Source organism: Schistocerca piceifrons, chromosome 5 (assembly GCF_021461385.2).
Source record: "Schistocerca piceifrons isolate TAMUIC-IGC-003096 chromosome 5, iqSchPice1.1, whole genome shotgun sequence".
In the NCBI taxonomy this organism is placed as follows: Eukaryota; Metazoa; Arthropoda; class Insecta; order Orthoptera; family Acrididae; genus Schistocerca; species Schistocerca piceifrons.
Window position 1 is genome coordinate 281,343,331 of NC_060142.1, and position 16,732 is coordinate 281,360,062.

General features: G+C 41.1%; 2 protein-coding genes across 4 annotated transcripts in view; one reads left to right on the forward strand and one right to left on the reverse strand.

Moving 5' to 3' along the window:
• The window catches only part of LOC124798692 (probable Golgi SNAP receptor complex member 2), a 37,428-nt gene extending 30,929 nt beyond the window's left edge, over positions 1 to 6,499 (forward strand). The window contains exons 3-4 of the mRNA XM_047262201.1: positions 5,503 to 5,658; positions 5,898 to 6,499. Of these exons, the coding sequence (XP_047118157.1) occupies positions 5,503 to 5,658; positions 5,898 to 6,143 (402 nt within the window). The 3' untranslated portion in view covers positions 6,144 to 6,499. The remainder of the gene's footprint in view (positions 1 to 5,502; positions 5,659 to 5,897) is intronic.
• A 1,775-nt stretch (positions 6,500 to 8,274) lies between these two features.
• LOC124798693 (Sjoegren syndrome nuclear autoantigen 1 homolog) overlaps positions 8,275 to 16,732 on the reverse strand; it is a 51,809-nt gene continuing 43,351 nt past the window's right edge. For 2 of the 3 annotated variants that reach the window (XM_047262202.1, XM_047262204.1), the window contains exon 3: positions 8,275 to 8,576. In XM_047262202.1, the coding sequence (XP_047118158.1) occupies positions 8,457 to 8,576 (120 nt within the window). In that variant the 3' untranslated portion in view covers positions 8,275 to 8,456. The remainder of the gene's footprint in view (positions 8,577 to 16,732) is intronic. The other variant, XM_047262203.1, reaches the window with a different exon arrangement.

The following is a 16,732-nucleotide window of genomic DNA, read 5'->3' on the forward strand; positions in this document are numbered from 1 at the left end:
GCATGGGTGGAAGCCTGAGAACATTTTAATTAATTCATTGTTATCCACAGCTAAAATCTATAGAGATTGGCAGTGTGGAGCATGGCCTCCTCCCCCTCACACTTCCCCATTACTCATTCTCCTTGTGCAGACCATCTGCAGACACAGTGCACACTATAGATCTACAAAGTATTGGAAGCGATCCAGAGGATGTTAGGCAAGCATGGCAGGTTTACAATGTTTATTGAAGCAAGGATATTTGTAGAGATGTTTCCCAGACTGTGCCAGAGTATCACACTTTAGTTACTGCCATTAAAACTAAGGTCAGGTTTTGTGCTGCCACAAGGTATTAATTGAGAGTGACAGTTGGAAACTTTATTTCATGAGCACCATTACCACCACTTCTCCTACTTGCACAGTCGTATTACACAGAGTTTTCTCTCTTAATCTCGAGGGCCTCTTGCTTCACTGGGAAGTGTGCTGTTCAACCAGATCCAACTTTTCATAACCTCTTGGGCGTTAATAGCTGGATTACAGACCTTATCCGTAAGTGTGACTGCACTAGACATGAGACACTAAAAACATTTACTATTTATTCCAAGATTTTGTTATTCGATAGGTAACATTTGCACCTGCAGCTTGGTCATTTGATATTAATAATCATAGATATTTGAAACTGCTAATCCTTAGTTATTTTTGTTCTTTTTGATGGACATAGTCATTGGGTAGGCTGTGTGTAGTGGTATCAAAATTCTGTTTGAGGTTTGTTTGTTTATTTATTTACACATCTGGTTCTGTAGGATCAAATGCAGATTGGATTTCTGCTAAGTATTAAGTGAGTGAAAGCTGCTAATTCTTGGGAATAAACTGATATTGTTAACAAGAAATGTCAGTAAAGAATATATATATACTGAGAGGGCAATGTCAAAATACCCAGACTAGTGAATAGGGGCTGACAAGAGGTTCGCAAACTGCCAGTTTCTGAGCCAAAAATATCCATTTAGACTGGGAAGAGTTACACCCAAATATAATACCATACCACATAAGTGAATGAAAATAAGCAAAGTAGAATTAATTTTTGTGTCGAACGATCACTTACTTCAGATACCCTTCAAATAGTAAAAATGGAAGCATTAAGTCTTTGAACAAGATCCTGAATGTGGGCTTTCCATGACACTTTACTGTCTATCTGAAAACCTAGAAATTTGAACTGTTCAGTTTCATTAACCATAAGCCCATTCTGTGAAATTAAAATGTTGGGTTTCCTTTATTACGAAGCTAGTGTCATAGAGGGCATATCATTTATACAAGTAAGGAAAAGGAGTGGCCTCTGGGGCACCCCCCCCCCCCCCCCCCCCCCCATTTGGCCGTACCCCGCTCAGACCTTACACCACAGCCATTCTCAACACTGTTAATAATGGCCTTTCGCGGTCTGTTGTTAAAGTAAGAGGTGAACCAGATGTGAGCTACTCCCCATATTCCACAATGGTCCAACATCTGGAGCAATATTTTGTAAATAACACAATGAAATGCCTTAGTTAAATCAAAAAATGTGCCTAGCGTTTGAAACCTTTTGTTTAATCCATCTAGTACCCCACAGAGAAAAGAGAATATAGCATTTTCAGTTGTTAAACAACTTCTAAAGCCAAACTGTACATTTGATAGCAAATAATGTGACATAAAATGATCAATTATCCTTACATACACAGCCTTTTCAACAACTTTAGCAAACACTGATGGCATAGAAATAGGTCTAAAATTGTCTGCATTATCCCTTTCTCCCTTTTTATAAAGTGGCTTTACTACTCAGTACATTAATTGTTCAGGAAACTGACCATTCTTAAAGGAAAAATTACAAATTTGGCTAAGTATTGGGCTAACATGTGCAGCACAGTACTTTAATATTCTACTAGGCACTCCATCGTATCCATGAAAGCAATGCTCAGAAAATGATTGTTAAATACTGTACATATATCTGACTCATCAGTAACAATTGTTTTTACCGCAAACTGACTTTATATTGTCCACCTTATGCTGCTGACCAGACACTTCATTCACAGATGACCATATGGTTTTAATTTTATCCTGTGAAGTAGCTATTCTGTTTGCGTACAATGTACTCTTTGCCTTCCTAATAACATTTTAAAGCATGTTACAGTACTGTTTGTAATGGGCTACTGTAGCTTGAATGTGACTACTTCTAACATTTTGATATAATTGCCGCTTTGTTCTACATGATATCCTTATCCCACTAATCATCCACCCAGGCTACCTTTTACTGCTGCTACCCTGTTTAGAACATGCTAATGGAAAGCAACTCTCAAAGAGCATGAGAAATGTGTTAAGGGAAGCATTATATTTGTCATCTATGTTATTGGCACTATACACATCCTGCCACTCTTGTTCCTCAACAAGGTTTAAAAAACACCCTATTGCCATTGGATTAGCTTTCCTACATTGTTTGTAATGTGACATTTATTTAAGTACAAAAGCCTTTTAGTGTTAAAATTTGTGCATCATGGTCTGAAGGGCCAATCACACTTTTACTAACATAATGCCCGTCTAGTAATGAAGAATGAATAAAAATATTGCCTATGGCTGTGCCCCTGCACCCTAGTTAGAAAAAAACACAATCTGCATCAGATCCTATGAGTTTAGGAGATCTAACAGCATCCTTCTTCTTGCACAATCATATAAAAAATTAATATTGAAGTCACAATATATAACTAATTTCTGGTACTTCCTATAAAGTAAACCAAGAACCCTCTCTAGCTTGAGCAGAAATGCTCTGAAGTCACATTTAGGGGACCTATAATCAACAACAATTAGAAGTTTAGTATCACTAAGTTCAACTGCCCCTGCACTACATTCAAATATCTGGTCAGTGCGGTGCCGTGATATGTCTATAGACTCAAATGGGATTCTGTTTTTTACATACATGGGCACTCCCCAACTCCACAAGGAACTCCTTCAAAAACAGCCAGCTAATCTGCATCCTGGTAAAGGAAGCTTCTGAATTGTCAAGTTATTTATGTAGTGCTCTGATATACCAATAATTTCAGAGTCAACATCTATGAGCAGTTCACTAACTTTACCTCAGTACCTCTTATATTCTGATGAAGTATGCTAATTCCTTGGAAACATGACAACTTCTAAAGGGGATCCCTCAGTTAGAGGGACTTCCTTTAAGCAGGTATACCTGTCAGCTGACTTCAGCCAAAAAAAGTGCAGCTCTAACACAAACTACTACAGGAATTTTTTTCATTCAAGTGATCCCACTACCACCATCCACTGCACTGTCACCTGTAAGCTTGCCAGCCTCCCCGTCCCGTAACTATTGAGGTGCAGGCCATGTCTAGCGAAAACAAATCTACTGATAGACTCAACTGGCACCAATGCAATGTGACCCAAGCCCTCTGCCATCAGTGCCTTCCCAGTCCCACATTAACGTGCCTAACAGCTGCATTAAGATAAGGCTGATCATGACACTGAAACAGTTGCAGGAAATGCACATTACTGCCACCATTTTGAGTAGCTATCTTTACCGGGCCACCACCTACACCATATCCCCCATCCTTACCAAGACCATTCCCTGCTCCACCCACAATCACTACCTGATACTCTTTAGTAAAATTCCTATATAACTCCACTATGCTGTCAGTGACCTGAGCCAAACCTGCACTAGGCTTCACGATGCTGGTGACCTGGAATTCACTCCCCAACACTTCCTGCACTGCTGGCCCACACATCTACCATGTGAACTACCTACCAGCAGAACCTTCTTCTTTCTGTTAAATTTTGCAACTGGCTTAGGCCTCCTAACTACTAGGTCTACTGATATGCATGCCAACACTCACTAATGCTTCTCTAGTGCCCTTTAAATTTCTTGTTTATCTTCTGATATCAATACTGCACCACAAGATTCTAAGGGATGGGTTTCTGTATTGATACTGAGCATCGTGGTGCAGTGGTAAAACACTGAACTCACATTTGGGAGGACATTAGTTCAAACCCCCAATCCATCCATCCATCCAGATTGGGGTTATCCATCCAGATTGGGGTTTCCTATGGTTTCCCTAAATCACTTAACGCAAATCCCAAGATGATTCCTCAGTAGCCTCATTGACACGCTCTCAGATTGCCCTGGTGGGCTTCTGAGGCCTCTCTAGGTATGGTTTCCCATTTCTGCAACAATAACATAATATTCATGCAGAGATGTGCTCTCAGAGACTGCCATATAAATGATTGAAGACTGTCTTTAGATACAGCTAACAACACTGGGAATACAGTTGATCATTTTTCCTGTAACACTTGAATTAGGTATTGTCTGTAGCTCAGCAGACAATAGTAGTGTCCAGTACAACATGTCCGTTTAATATAATCTCCAGACAGAGAAGCCAACAATTTAGTCATTCTTACTTCCTGCTACCGAGTTGAGATAAGGAGTAATTTTAATCTGCCTTTAGATTGTGCATTGCTCTCGGAATACAGGATCCTTCTATCATGCGAAGACCAACCAGTATGCAGATTTCTTTATGCCACACTTAACAGAATCAAGCAAAGTAAGGTTGAGGTTGGAATATCAACAATATTATAGAAAGGACAGATTGCTATTCGCCATAAAGATGACGCATTGAGTCGCAGGCATGCACAACAAGAAGACTGTTACACATTGACCTTTCAGCCAAAGCCTTCTTCACAGACTAAAGGAGAAACACACACAAACAAGTCCACCTCATGCACATGACCACTATCTCCGGCCATTTTGGTGTGTGTGTGTGTGTGTGTGTGTGTGTGTGTGTGTGTGTGTGTGTGTGTTTTTTTCTTTTTTTACTTTCGTAAGACGACTTTGGCCAAAAGCTCAATGTGTATCAGTCTTTTTAGTGTGCCTATGTGCAACTAAATGTGTCATCTTTACAGTATCAATCCATCATTTTATAATATTATTGACACTGTAAGAGAATGTGTCTTGTCTTGGTGGGAGTAGCAGCCAGTTTTGCATCTGATCTGCCTACTTTAGGTGGCAGTGATGTGAATGTGGTGCATGTTTCAAGCTTTTGTGTTATTTCTGACCTGTATAAGTTGTTAGATAGAAGGCTTCAGTGTGTTTTAAGGATGGCTGGCTCATCCCTTTTTTCCTCCGTGATCAGCTAACCCACACCCCACTTTTAGATTATTTTTTCTACTGTACTGTTATTCTGCTTGTATTTTAACATGAAATTTTCATAAGCTTGTGTTTGAATATGGTTGTGAAAATTGGACAGAGAGGTTTGGATCTCAGCTAAGTACTTTGCCTCTTAAAACATAAATTTAAATGTTTTCACTATAATCATTTTAATATATTTTAGTAAGAGTATTGATACCACAATGTTGCATGCCCAAATACAACAACAAGCAGAGAGAGCTTTTCTTTATTAAGATTTTCTGTAACTTATCTAGAACTAAATGCAATGTGTGAACCCTTAAATATTCTTAAACGGTTTCAATAAAGCAACATTAACATGTCCTACTGATGTGTTGCAGGCTGGACTACAGATGTTTCAGCAACGGCAGCGGCAGCGTGCACAAGAAGAAAGGGAGAGGGAAGAATTATTGAGCAGAAGATTTACACAAAATTCTAGTGAAGCAGACACTTCTATATTTATTGACTATTCAGTTCAGCACAATATGTCTCTTCAGGTAGCAGAGATATCTTGATTCATACTTTTTTTTTTTCCTTTCAAAAACCTCATCCTATAATGTTCAGGAACTAATAAACTATGCATAAATGCTCGCATAATATAATGCTCCTTACTGCTGCCAATATTTAATGCCTCCTTTCACCTCACTTGGATGAAGTACATTACTGATTGACTAGTGGATTTTCCCGATATTCATTCCTTGAGATTGAAAATGAATATTTTCTGTTCTTTCCACAGAATTCCAATCGAGGTGTGGATGACATGCTGAGAACTGGCTCTGTGATTCTTGAGAATTTAAAAGATCAGCGGTCAACATTGAAAGGTGCCCAGAAACGCTTATTTGACATTGCCAATACTCTCGGACTTTCAAATACAACAATGAGGTTAATTGAACGACGAGTGTCACAGGATAAAGTTATTCTTGTAGGCGGCATGGTGTTTACTGTTATTGTTATTATTATTGTTATATTCTATTTTCTGTGAATTTTGTTTGACAAAGCCCACCGCTTGATTTTAGTTACACCTTTTTGAGCAAGTAGGCACACATGCTCCGTGCATGTTAGAATTTATTTTGCCATCCCTTAAAGTTACCAGCTATTCTCATTTTATGTTTAGTTCAGGATCACATAAGTGGGGCCAGGTAGAAAAAAAAGACAATGTTTCAGAGAGAATGGTAATATTTGCATTTAAATATGTGTGCTGGATGTTCCTTTGTACAGTGATATATATTCACACTTGCCTAGGGAACATATGTACTGGAGGGGTGAGTTCATTATTAATTATTTTATGAATCAGAATTTTTTTTTTACAAAATAAAAACAATATTTTTGAATATTTTAGTTCTGTGTATGTTTGTCAGTGTGTGTGAATCCACCCCTTACATGCCACATGTATTTCATCATCGTTGTGGCATGGACGGCTGAGATGTTGGTGAAGATACTAAAAAGAGTGGTAAAGTGAAGCAAACTTGTTAATTATTGGTTCCTTCATCTATCAGACATTGGTGTGCTCTCCCCCTCCCCCCTGTGTGTGGTGAGTAACAATATCTCCTAATTAACATTGTTATTCCATACCAGATTTTCCGTTATTTGATTAGTTACTTTCAATGTGATTAAAGTAAATGTCGGTAATGATCATCAGATGTAGCAAATTTACTACTGCTGCAATTCTTTTTTTGAGCACACTTTAAGTCAGTCAGCTGAAGGTAATTGGATACATCAGCAGGCAAGATCTAGAACTTGTCAACTTCTAGAGTAAGTGCATAGACAATAGAGTATGCTTGGTAAATAATAAATTGTCTGTAGCACAACTCACATTGCAAGCAAATGGGTGGGCACAAAATGAAGCCAGGAAGTGTACACATTAGGCTGAAAGGACAATGATGCTGTTCTTGTCGTGTCTGGCTGCAACCTTCCTTTTCCTCCTCTCCCCACCCCACCCCTTTCTAGACTCTGTACTAGGCAGGAGTTGGTTGGTTGACTGATCTGGGGGAGGGGGCAAACTGCAAGGTCATTGGTCCCATCAGATTAGGGAAGGAAGTTGGCTGTGCCCTGTCAAAGAAACCATCCTGGCATTTGCCTGAAGCAATTTAGGAAAATGACACAAAATCTAAATCAGGATGGCTGGATGCAGGTTTGAACCATCGTCCTCCTGAATGTGAGTCCAGTGTGCTAACCACTGTGCCACCTCACTCGGTGGCTGTCATGGCTTTAAGTAATGTACTGCCTCATACTCCTAGTATATTTAACTATTCTCACAGGAGTACCAAGTAAGCAGGGACCTACAATTGGCTCTCATTAGCTGCTCCAGTGATCCAGAATGCCACTTAGTCGACGGGACACCAATGATCCTGGATATGTTGACAGCTCTATTTCCTAAAGTGTTATAGTACAAAAACAAAAGTGCATATCATTCCAGGTGTTTATACTAAGCTATTGATATTTTTATGTACATACCTGAACACTTAAGTGGCTTCATTTGAGCAAAATATTTTACCTAAATCCTTCTCTTCTTGCTTAGGAACAAGAAGAAATTGCAAGGAGCTAGATCTGGGTGTGGCAGCAGTTTCATTGCACAATTCATGCAGTTCTGTCTCAACAACTTCAGATGAATGTGCAGGCATGTTGTCACATGAAACAGTACTTACTTCTTGGCCAAATAGGGCTAGGTTTTCTTTAGTTCTTGTCAGAGAGGTCCAGTATAGATCAATGTTTGTTCCTTTTTTTCCGACTTAAGATTGCCGCACATGAAGGTAACACAAACTTATGTTAGAGCAATACAGGGGTACTTACTGAATTGTCCTCATAATGGCTGCTGTACATGCTTCCTCATGGTGCTGCCTTCCTCCAATCGTAGCAATCCCCCCTCACTGTGGAACTCGAGTTTCAAACTTGCCATTTGTTATTTTGACGTATTTCCGTGATCAGTTAAAAAAAGACCTTTTGTATACATGACCAGTCTTTTGGCTACTACTGGAAGTGGTTAATGTACTTGTAATTGTATGAAATGCACTTAAAATGGTGACCAAAATATTCTTCCTCCAGATTATAACATGACACACAACCTGTCTAGAATAACTTTATTGCAAAAAAAAAAAAAAAAAATGGATGATAGTTCTTGTGCAGAAAAGAAGCACATCTAAAATATAGTAACTGATTCAATTAAAGGTAGATACATCATCATTTTTCTTCTTTAAATTTGTAATAAATAAAAATAGTGGCAGAAATTCTCAAAACAGTCAGTATAACAAAGATAGAACATTGCAGCTATTAGATTTCTGTGCATTCAGTTTAACTGCTAATGAACATCATTTGATACTGGTAAGTCTTTCGATACTGGTTTCTTCGTTAATGAGTGTTTCACTGTCATTGTTTCTCTTCTGATCATGTCCAGCAATACTTTGGAACTCTCCAATATCTAAGAACAGACATATTTTAATGGTAAATACAGGTATGTATAGAATGTCACTTTGCACAAAAAAGCCTGTACAGAGAGAATTAACACATTTACAAATTTATGAAGTGCAAACTCAGTAATGTAATGCACTATTTATGCTAAACTGAAGAAATTATGTACATATAATGTATGTATCATGTATATACATATGACTAGCTTTATGAGCTTGCAACATTAATTCACGATTGACTGAGATAAGCTTTGAATATGTTAGTAGTGCCAGATTATGGAAAATTATTGATGTGTTCTTGGGTATCTGCTCCTTCTGTCTGCACTAAGTTTCTGTTCATATGTGTCGACTGTGATTTGGTTGTATGTATTTTAGCAACTAATCTGAAGCTCATATTGACTTAGGTATAATATCAAACCAAAAACTGTAATGAGTTATTAAATAAACAGGGAATGCTAGTAGTGATTACGGAATAGGGTATCCTCATAACACATCACTACTTGAACATTTGACATACCACCGCAATGAAACAACTGTGATATATTTAGATTTTACCGGCTGTGCATGGGTATTTGCTCATAATATTTCATCAGATTCTTAACATAATTATTTTCCTTGCTATAGCAAATGAAATAATACGGCATTCAGGATAGCCAATTACAAATATCAAGACCCTCTCCTTGCAGTGAAATATGTACATTCTTGTGAGATGATCAAAAGTTAGGAAAACAAAAACATTTCAAACTAAAAATTTATACAGACATTTCTCACTTGTGCATCATTGTGTTCCCTCCAATGTTATGTAGCAGCCCTTTTGAAGGTTCAGATGTATTAACTTTGTTGCAACACAGGACAAAGATGTTTGCTTTAAGCTGCATTCCTCATCTTGACGTACTCAAATTTAACAGAAGAGTCCTCTGGTAACTACTATTTTCTCAATAACTGACCAAAAGGCCACAAATACACCATACACGACACCTATGCAATATACCAGCAAGTAATACTACCATGACAAATATTATTTTTGAAAAAAATGTTTCATAGCATAAAAATATTACTCACATGACCTGTGTGACATGCAACAAAAAAGTAAATAAGTAATTATGGCTCCTGCAGTGCAAAAATTGCTACACATTCACACATTATCTTCCCAACATTTATTTCTTATAAAATACTTTTTTTTTCAATCTTTATAAAAACCCAATTCTGTATGTTTGGAAACACTTTTCTCAAATTCACACTTAGCTAATGACATAAGACTGTTCCATACATTATGGTACATTTCACATGTAATGACACAAATGTAGCTTTTCAAACCACATTTTCTTGGAACCTTAAATAAAATTAAAAAAAGTCAATCAAAACAGTAAACAGGCTTAGCAGTAACTAAAAAAAGTATTAATTATTTCAAAAGCAGAACATCTACAGTGCTTGAAGGAACTTGAGAGACTGAAGCAAGCGAGTTCAAATGTATAACTCTGAACACAAGATGGTATCACAGCTCACAGAAGACCTATGAAATTGATTTATAGAATAATTAATTGAACGAGAAAACATCCTATAGGGGTTCTACCGGTGAAATAGATATTGTCATAGTTCTATCTGCTTTTGAATGTAAACATGGGAGAAAACACCAACTATCTGTTGGATAACAGACCTACCTACTCCGCTTGCACTGTCAAAGGCAGTCAAATGCACAAATATTTGTAAAAAAAATTGCAATACCCAGAAAGAAAGGAAAAGAAAAAAAACCACAAAACAGAATAGGAATCAAAAACCTTGGAGGGTATGTAGAAGGCCCTCACGTGCAATTGGAGAATTCAGATTTACACCCAGCTTGAACTGTAAGGCACAGTCAAACAAAGTGAAAACATGGAAGCAGGTGCCAGTAAGCCTCCTCAGCATCAAAGGGTGCAACAACAGGATGGCAGTCCAAACAGATTTGAGTGAGTGATCAATCACTCAGAAATGGGTTTGTTGTAACATTACATTTTTGTTTGTACAGGGCATCTCTGGCACAGCAAATAGTCCTGCACGAATGGAAAAATATGCAAGTCGTATCTATACACAAAAAAAGAACAAATGCACAGAATTACTGCTCAATATCGTCTATGTCAATTTCTTGCAGGACCCTTGAGCTCATTTTATATTCAAACGTTATGACAGTCCACAGGGAAAGAAGTTTCTCTCAAAGAATTGGCATGTATTTAGTTAAAACTGATTATGTGAAAAACAGCTTACTTTATTCCTGCAAAATGTTTTAAAAATAGTACTTGCAGGCAAACAGATAGTCTTCTGAGATTTCTGAAAGGTGTTTGACACTGTACCACAGTATCGACCAATAACCAAGAAACTATCATCTGGAGTGATGCGACAGACTCGAATTTTTTGACTAACAGAACTTAGTATGTTATACTGTGAATGTTCAACAGAAATTAAAGTAGCATCAGGCAGGTCCCAAAGAAGCATAACTCTGTTTTCATTAAACATAAACAGTTTACAAGATGGGGTCAACTGCACTATCAGACTGTTTGTCAACAATGTTGTTGGCTGCAGGATAGTATTGCCATAGGGCAACAAATTTAGAAAGACTTGGACAAAAATTTCAATTTATTTAGTGAAGGGCAACTATCTCCAACTGTGGATAAATGTAAAATAAATACCAGAGAGAGAGAGAGAGAGAGAGAGAGAGAGAGAGAGCCCAGCAGTATTCAATTACAAAATCAGTTGTAAGCATTTGGGGCATTTCATATCATTGTAATATTTAGGGATAATAATAGGGAGCAATATAAAATGTGACGAACAGGTAAAATTGTTAACAGACAAGGTGAGCGAAAACTTATGATTTGTAGGAGGGGCTCTGTGAAAGAGCAGTGTATCTGTGAAGAAAATCGCATACAAAACACTAGCCTGATCAATTTTGTAGTATTGCTGTAGTGTTTAGTGTCCAGGAGTACAAATATTGAGAGCTCAGGTGGCAGACCAATATTAAGGAAGGCTGAAAGGTGGAAGGAATACACAGAGGCATCCCATGGGGCTCACCACTCTTTGATGAGTTCGTACTTGGCTACCACGGGACCCCAGACTTTGCAGCATCTCTTCCCTTTCCGTGCTGCTACCCTTTTATCCCATGTCTTGGATAGTTTTGGGAATGCATTCAAAGTTTTGATAGCCCAGCATTGGAACCACTCATGTGTTTTTTTTTTTTTTTGTTTTCCATCTCATCCCCTTCCTCTGCTTTGGAGTTTGAGATTTCTCTTCCTCCCTGTGTGCTCCTCAAGGCTGGCCCACGTGTTAGGTGCATAACAGGTGACTGGGTAATCAAAATTCCCAGCCCGGGTCGACAGGTAGGGTCTGCACGTGCCCCCTGGTACAGTAGTGGCCCAGGGAGGGAGGATTTCCTGAGCTGTTACCTTCCTGACTGCCAACAGGACCCTCTTTCAGGAGTTAAGGGAGGTGTGACCTGAGGTGTGAACAATCACCTACGGTGTGTGAGCCCCCCTCTGAGGCTCTGAGGGGGGGGGGCTCCCAGTTGAAAGGAGCACACCACTGGAGATGCTGGCAATCAAGAGGGATATTTTCTTTTTGCAATGAGCCAGTCGCCATCTCAGTCTACATCTACTAAACGTAAATAGAATGAGGGTAAAGATTCAAAGACTTTCCCAGCTGCACCTTGGTTCCTCGTGGTATCACGTACTGAAGGAGGTCAAGTCCTTTGCTACAGTTAATCCATTTATTATTCAGGAAGGTGTTGATGCAATTGCAGGCTGTGTGAAAGCCTGCTTGCTTTTGGAGACCAATCGTGATTTTCAAGCCCAACAACTGCTTGCAGCTTCGCTCCTCCACAGGTGTCCTATTAGTTTTGGGGCCCATCGTATGCTGAATTCTTCACATGGTCTTTCTTACACAACTGCTTGATGATCTGACTGGGGACATCTCTCTGATCAGGGCATCACTGTGGTCCATTGGGTAATAAAAAAGGTTGATGCAGACTTGGTGCCTACATGCAGTCTTTTTCTGACATTTGATAGAGTAGTGCTTCCATTGAAGTTTAAGGCAGGCTACGAAGTCATCACAGCCTGACCGTACGTTGTAAACTTGATGCATTGTTACCACTGTCAAGGTTATAACCAAATTTGCGTGTCCTGTCAAAACCTGGCCAAATGTGTTACTTGTGGTAAAAACACTGAAGAGGGCGACTGCCCGCCTCCTCCTCCTCCTCCTCCCCACTGTATCAATTGTAATAGCAACCTTGCCACCTCATCCCGTGAATGCCTCATGTATCTCAATGAGCAGGCCATCCAGGAAATCGGGGTGAAGGAAAAAGTACCCTATTCTGGCACTCGCAAGTAGTTGGCTAGTTGAAAGCCCTTTTACCATCCAGCACTTACAGTACCGTTCTTGCCAAGCCTTGCTCCACAAAAGACTTAGCCACACAGAATTGTGACCTACAATTCAGTAGTGCAGCTGTGAAATCACTCAGTATCAAGGTAGCATCCCTGTCTCCTCCTCCTGCAGCTGTGCAACAAACTGTCAAATCTTCGCCCCCAGCAGTGAAATCACCTGCTACACAACCAAGCGGGCCGGAAAGGACAAAAGGAATAATCCTACAAGGACTTTTTATGTTCCTCTAGCTGACAAATGTCTCTATCTTCGTCTGCCAACTGTAAAGGCTGTAAGAAATCAAACAAAGGCAATCCATCTTATCCTTCCCTGACTCGCGTCACTGTATGATACCCTTACCTGGCCGATCTCCATTTTGCTGGTGCGCACTGCCGACCATTTTTCTGCCCTGGAATCCATAGGCCAACCCAGGGAGATGCCAATTCCTCTGTACATTTCTTGGAACAGGACCCTCCAGCTTCTGTGCCCTGTAGCAGTGTATCTACAAAGGCTGTCAAACAGCAGCCGCTGAGGTGAGTACCCTTTATTCCCTCCCCCCCCCCCCCCCCCCCACCCCACCCATTACGATTCTTCTCCAATGGAATGTCCATGTCATTAGATCAAACAATGAGGAATTATGGTTTCTCTTGGAATCACAGCGTCCACTTGTTTTCTGCTTCCAAGAAACAAAGTTGCATCCTTGCAACTGCTTTGACCTGTTGTGTTTCCTTCTGGTCCACTTTGGCCATTGTCACCTTTTACACTAGTCCAGTTGACAGTTTCTATACACAAGCTGTTGAACTACACTGTCTTATGGATATGATGTCTTGTGAAGTGGATATGCATGCGGTTTGTCCGCCATCCCTGGCCACCCATACTACACACTCTCTTTCGATGATTCCATTGACTGCCTATGTGGGGTGCACTGCTCTTCTCTGTTACCTCCGGAGTTCACTTTCGGCTACTGCTCCAGCACTTAGCTTCACGTTATCTACCACATTCCCAATGAGTGTGAACCCTTCATTGCTTTGGCTTTGTGTGGTGGCTCGTGTTAATCTTGAACTTCATTCCCTTCCTAAGGTCACTACTCCGGATTTCGTCTATTGTTTTTAGCTTCTCGACCATCGCACACAACTTAGCGATAGCATCGTCCTGCACACTGATGACTCTTAAGACAGACTATGGTGTCGGGTGTACCTTCTTCATTGGCACCAACCATTTCGGTATCAGCTTCCAGAACACTGTTCGATTTTTATAGCAACTCTTCACCTTCTATCAGGCTACCCAGTACATCCAGTGACACAGGCTTTTTCTGTCATATGCTGTGATTCTCTCAGTGCCCTTCAGAGCCTTTGTGTGCTGTACACAGTCCATCCCGTACTGTAATGGGTCCAAGAGAGCTTCTGAAGTAAATTTAACCCTCTTCCCTCAACACTTCCTAGATCTAGCAGAAATACCATGATGATACTAACTCTTGTTTGTTGTTGTTGGGAACCACTGTGATGTTCATCTTGGTACCTAGTCACCTCAGTGTGATGGGAAATGAGGCTGCTGATGCTGCTGCCAAGGCTACAGTCCTCCTACCTCAGCCTGCTAGCTATTCCATTACTTCGGATGATCTCCGTGTTGCTGTCTGTCGGCAGATGGTGTCACTCTGGCATCACCACAGGTCTTCTCTTCATGCGAGCAAACACTGGCTCGGGACCTCCACTGTCTCTATTGCATATTTTGCGGACCTTTCTCCAAAGGGAAGTCCTTGTTTTAAGCTCTTTCCTTTTGTCAACCGGGCTTAATGTGTAGTCACATTTAACTCCTTTTACTTACTAATGTTCTAAGGTTATGACATAGGCAATTATGACCTCACTTGTTTTTGCACAAACAAAGCCTATATAAGGGAAACAATTATTATAGAAAGAAATAAGGAAGTAATTGCTCATGAGATGGAAGATATGATACTGTGAGAAGAATTCATCAGAGCTCTGATACACCAAAGTTGAACCAAGATCCCTGAAGTAGACATTACCTCAGAATAACTGAAATACTTTGGAGAGCCAGTCATGACAAAGCTATTCCACCTTATATGCAACATATATGAGACAGGTGAAATACCCTCAGACTTCAAGAAGAATGTAATAACTCCTGTTCCAAAGAAGGCAGGTGCTGACAGATGTGAATATTGCTGAACCATCAACAAATCATTTACAGAAGGATGGAAAAACTGGTCGACGCTGATCTCTGGGGAAGACCTGTTTACTTGGGACCCAAATGCAGGAATACATGGGTCTTGTCTTAGACGATAGACTGGAGAAAAGAAAACCTATGTGTATGACATTTGTACAGAAACCTTTCGATTATGTCGACTGGGATACATTCCTTGAAACTGTGAACATCGCAGAGGTGAAACGCAAAGAGCAAAAGGTTATATATAACCTGTACACAAACCACACTGCAGAAAAGAAAACGGTGGTTGACAAGGGAGTGAGACAACGGTGTAGCCTTTTCTCAATGCAATCTATACACAGTGCAGTAGCCACCAGAAAGGTCGCGGGAGGCGCACATTGGCACGGCGCGTCACGGACGGTAGTTGCCGCAAGTAGAGTCCTGTCCACCAGAGGGCACGCGAGAATTCGGACGCGACCTCTGCCGGCATAACAAGAACAATTCCGGCAGCACGGGCCGTGCCCAGTCAGTGAACATCGGGCATGCCTAGGACACAGTCCCGGTCTATGCTAAGTGAAGTGCGACGTAAACGTGAACAGTGTTACTACACAATTGGCGACGAGTAGGGTCGTTCTCTTGCGTGTTGCGTCGTTGTTCCGGTTTCGCAGCTTCTCCACGGCATGGAGGATTTGGTGCGGGTTTTGGTTGCGCAGCAGACGGAGCTCATGGCCACCATGAAACAAGTGCTTCCGGCGTTGCTCTCCACGCCGTCTGCTCCGGCGCAGTTCCCTCCTCCCTTTCCCCTGTATGACGAGCGGAGGATTGGGACGCATATGAACATCGCCTTCGGCAGCATTTCCAGGCGTTACATGTTGCCGATGCGGAGGTACGTCGTGCTCTCTTCTTGTCTTGGATATCTCCCTCGCTGTATCAAGTTTTGCGGCAGCTAGCGCCGTTGCAGGAACCCTCGTACTTGTCTTTTGACGCATTGTGTTCTTTGCTGTCTTCATATTATTGCCGCCGCACGCATGTTGTGGCGGCTAGGGTCGAGTTCTATCAATGCAAGAAACAGCCCCATCAGTCTTACCGGGCGTGGGCCGCTACCCTGCACGGTCTTAGTCGCAAGTGTCATTTTGTCACGGAGCAGTCGCGAGAGTCGTACACCCACGTTATGGTACGCGACGTCATTGTTCGTTCGGCCCCTGATAGGGAGGTCCAGCAACGGGCCCTGCAGTTAGAAGACCCTTCCCTCGAGGAAGTCCTGTCCATTGCTCTATCGTATGAAGTCTCTCACGCAACAGGTCAACAGCTGGAAGCATGGTGCGACGTCGCGGAGGTTCAGGGCGGCGCGGCCGCGTCCACTGTGTCCGGGGTGGATGACGTGCGAGCGGTACAATCCGGCCGTTACGGCCGCTCCCGCACGGCGCGTAAACAGAATTCCGGCTGCCGGCCCCTGTTGCCGTCCTGTGCATTGTGCTATATACATCATGATCGGTCAGAGTGCCTCCAGCGTTGGGCCGTTTGTCGCAAATGTAATAAAAAAGGTCACATTGCTAAAGTTTGCCGCTCAGCCTCAAAAGAATCAAAGGAAGCAGGTACAGAGGGCATGGACGTTGACATTCCG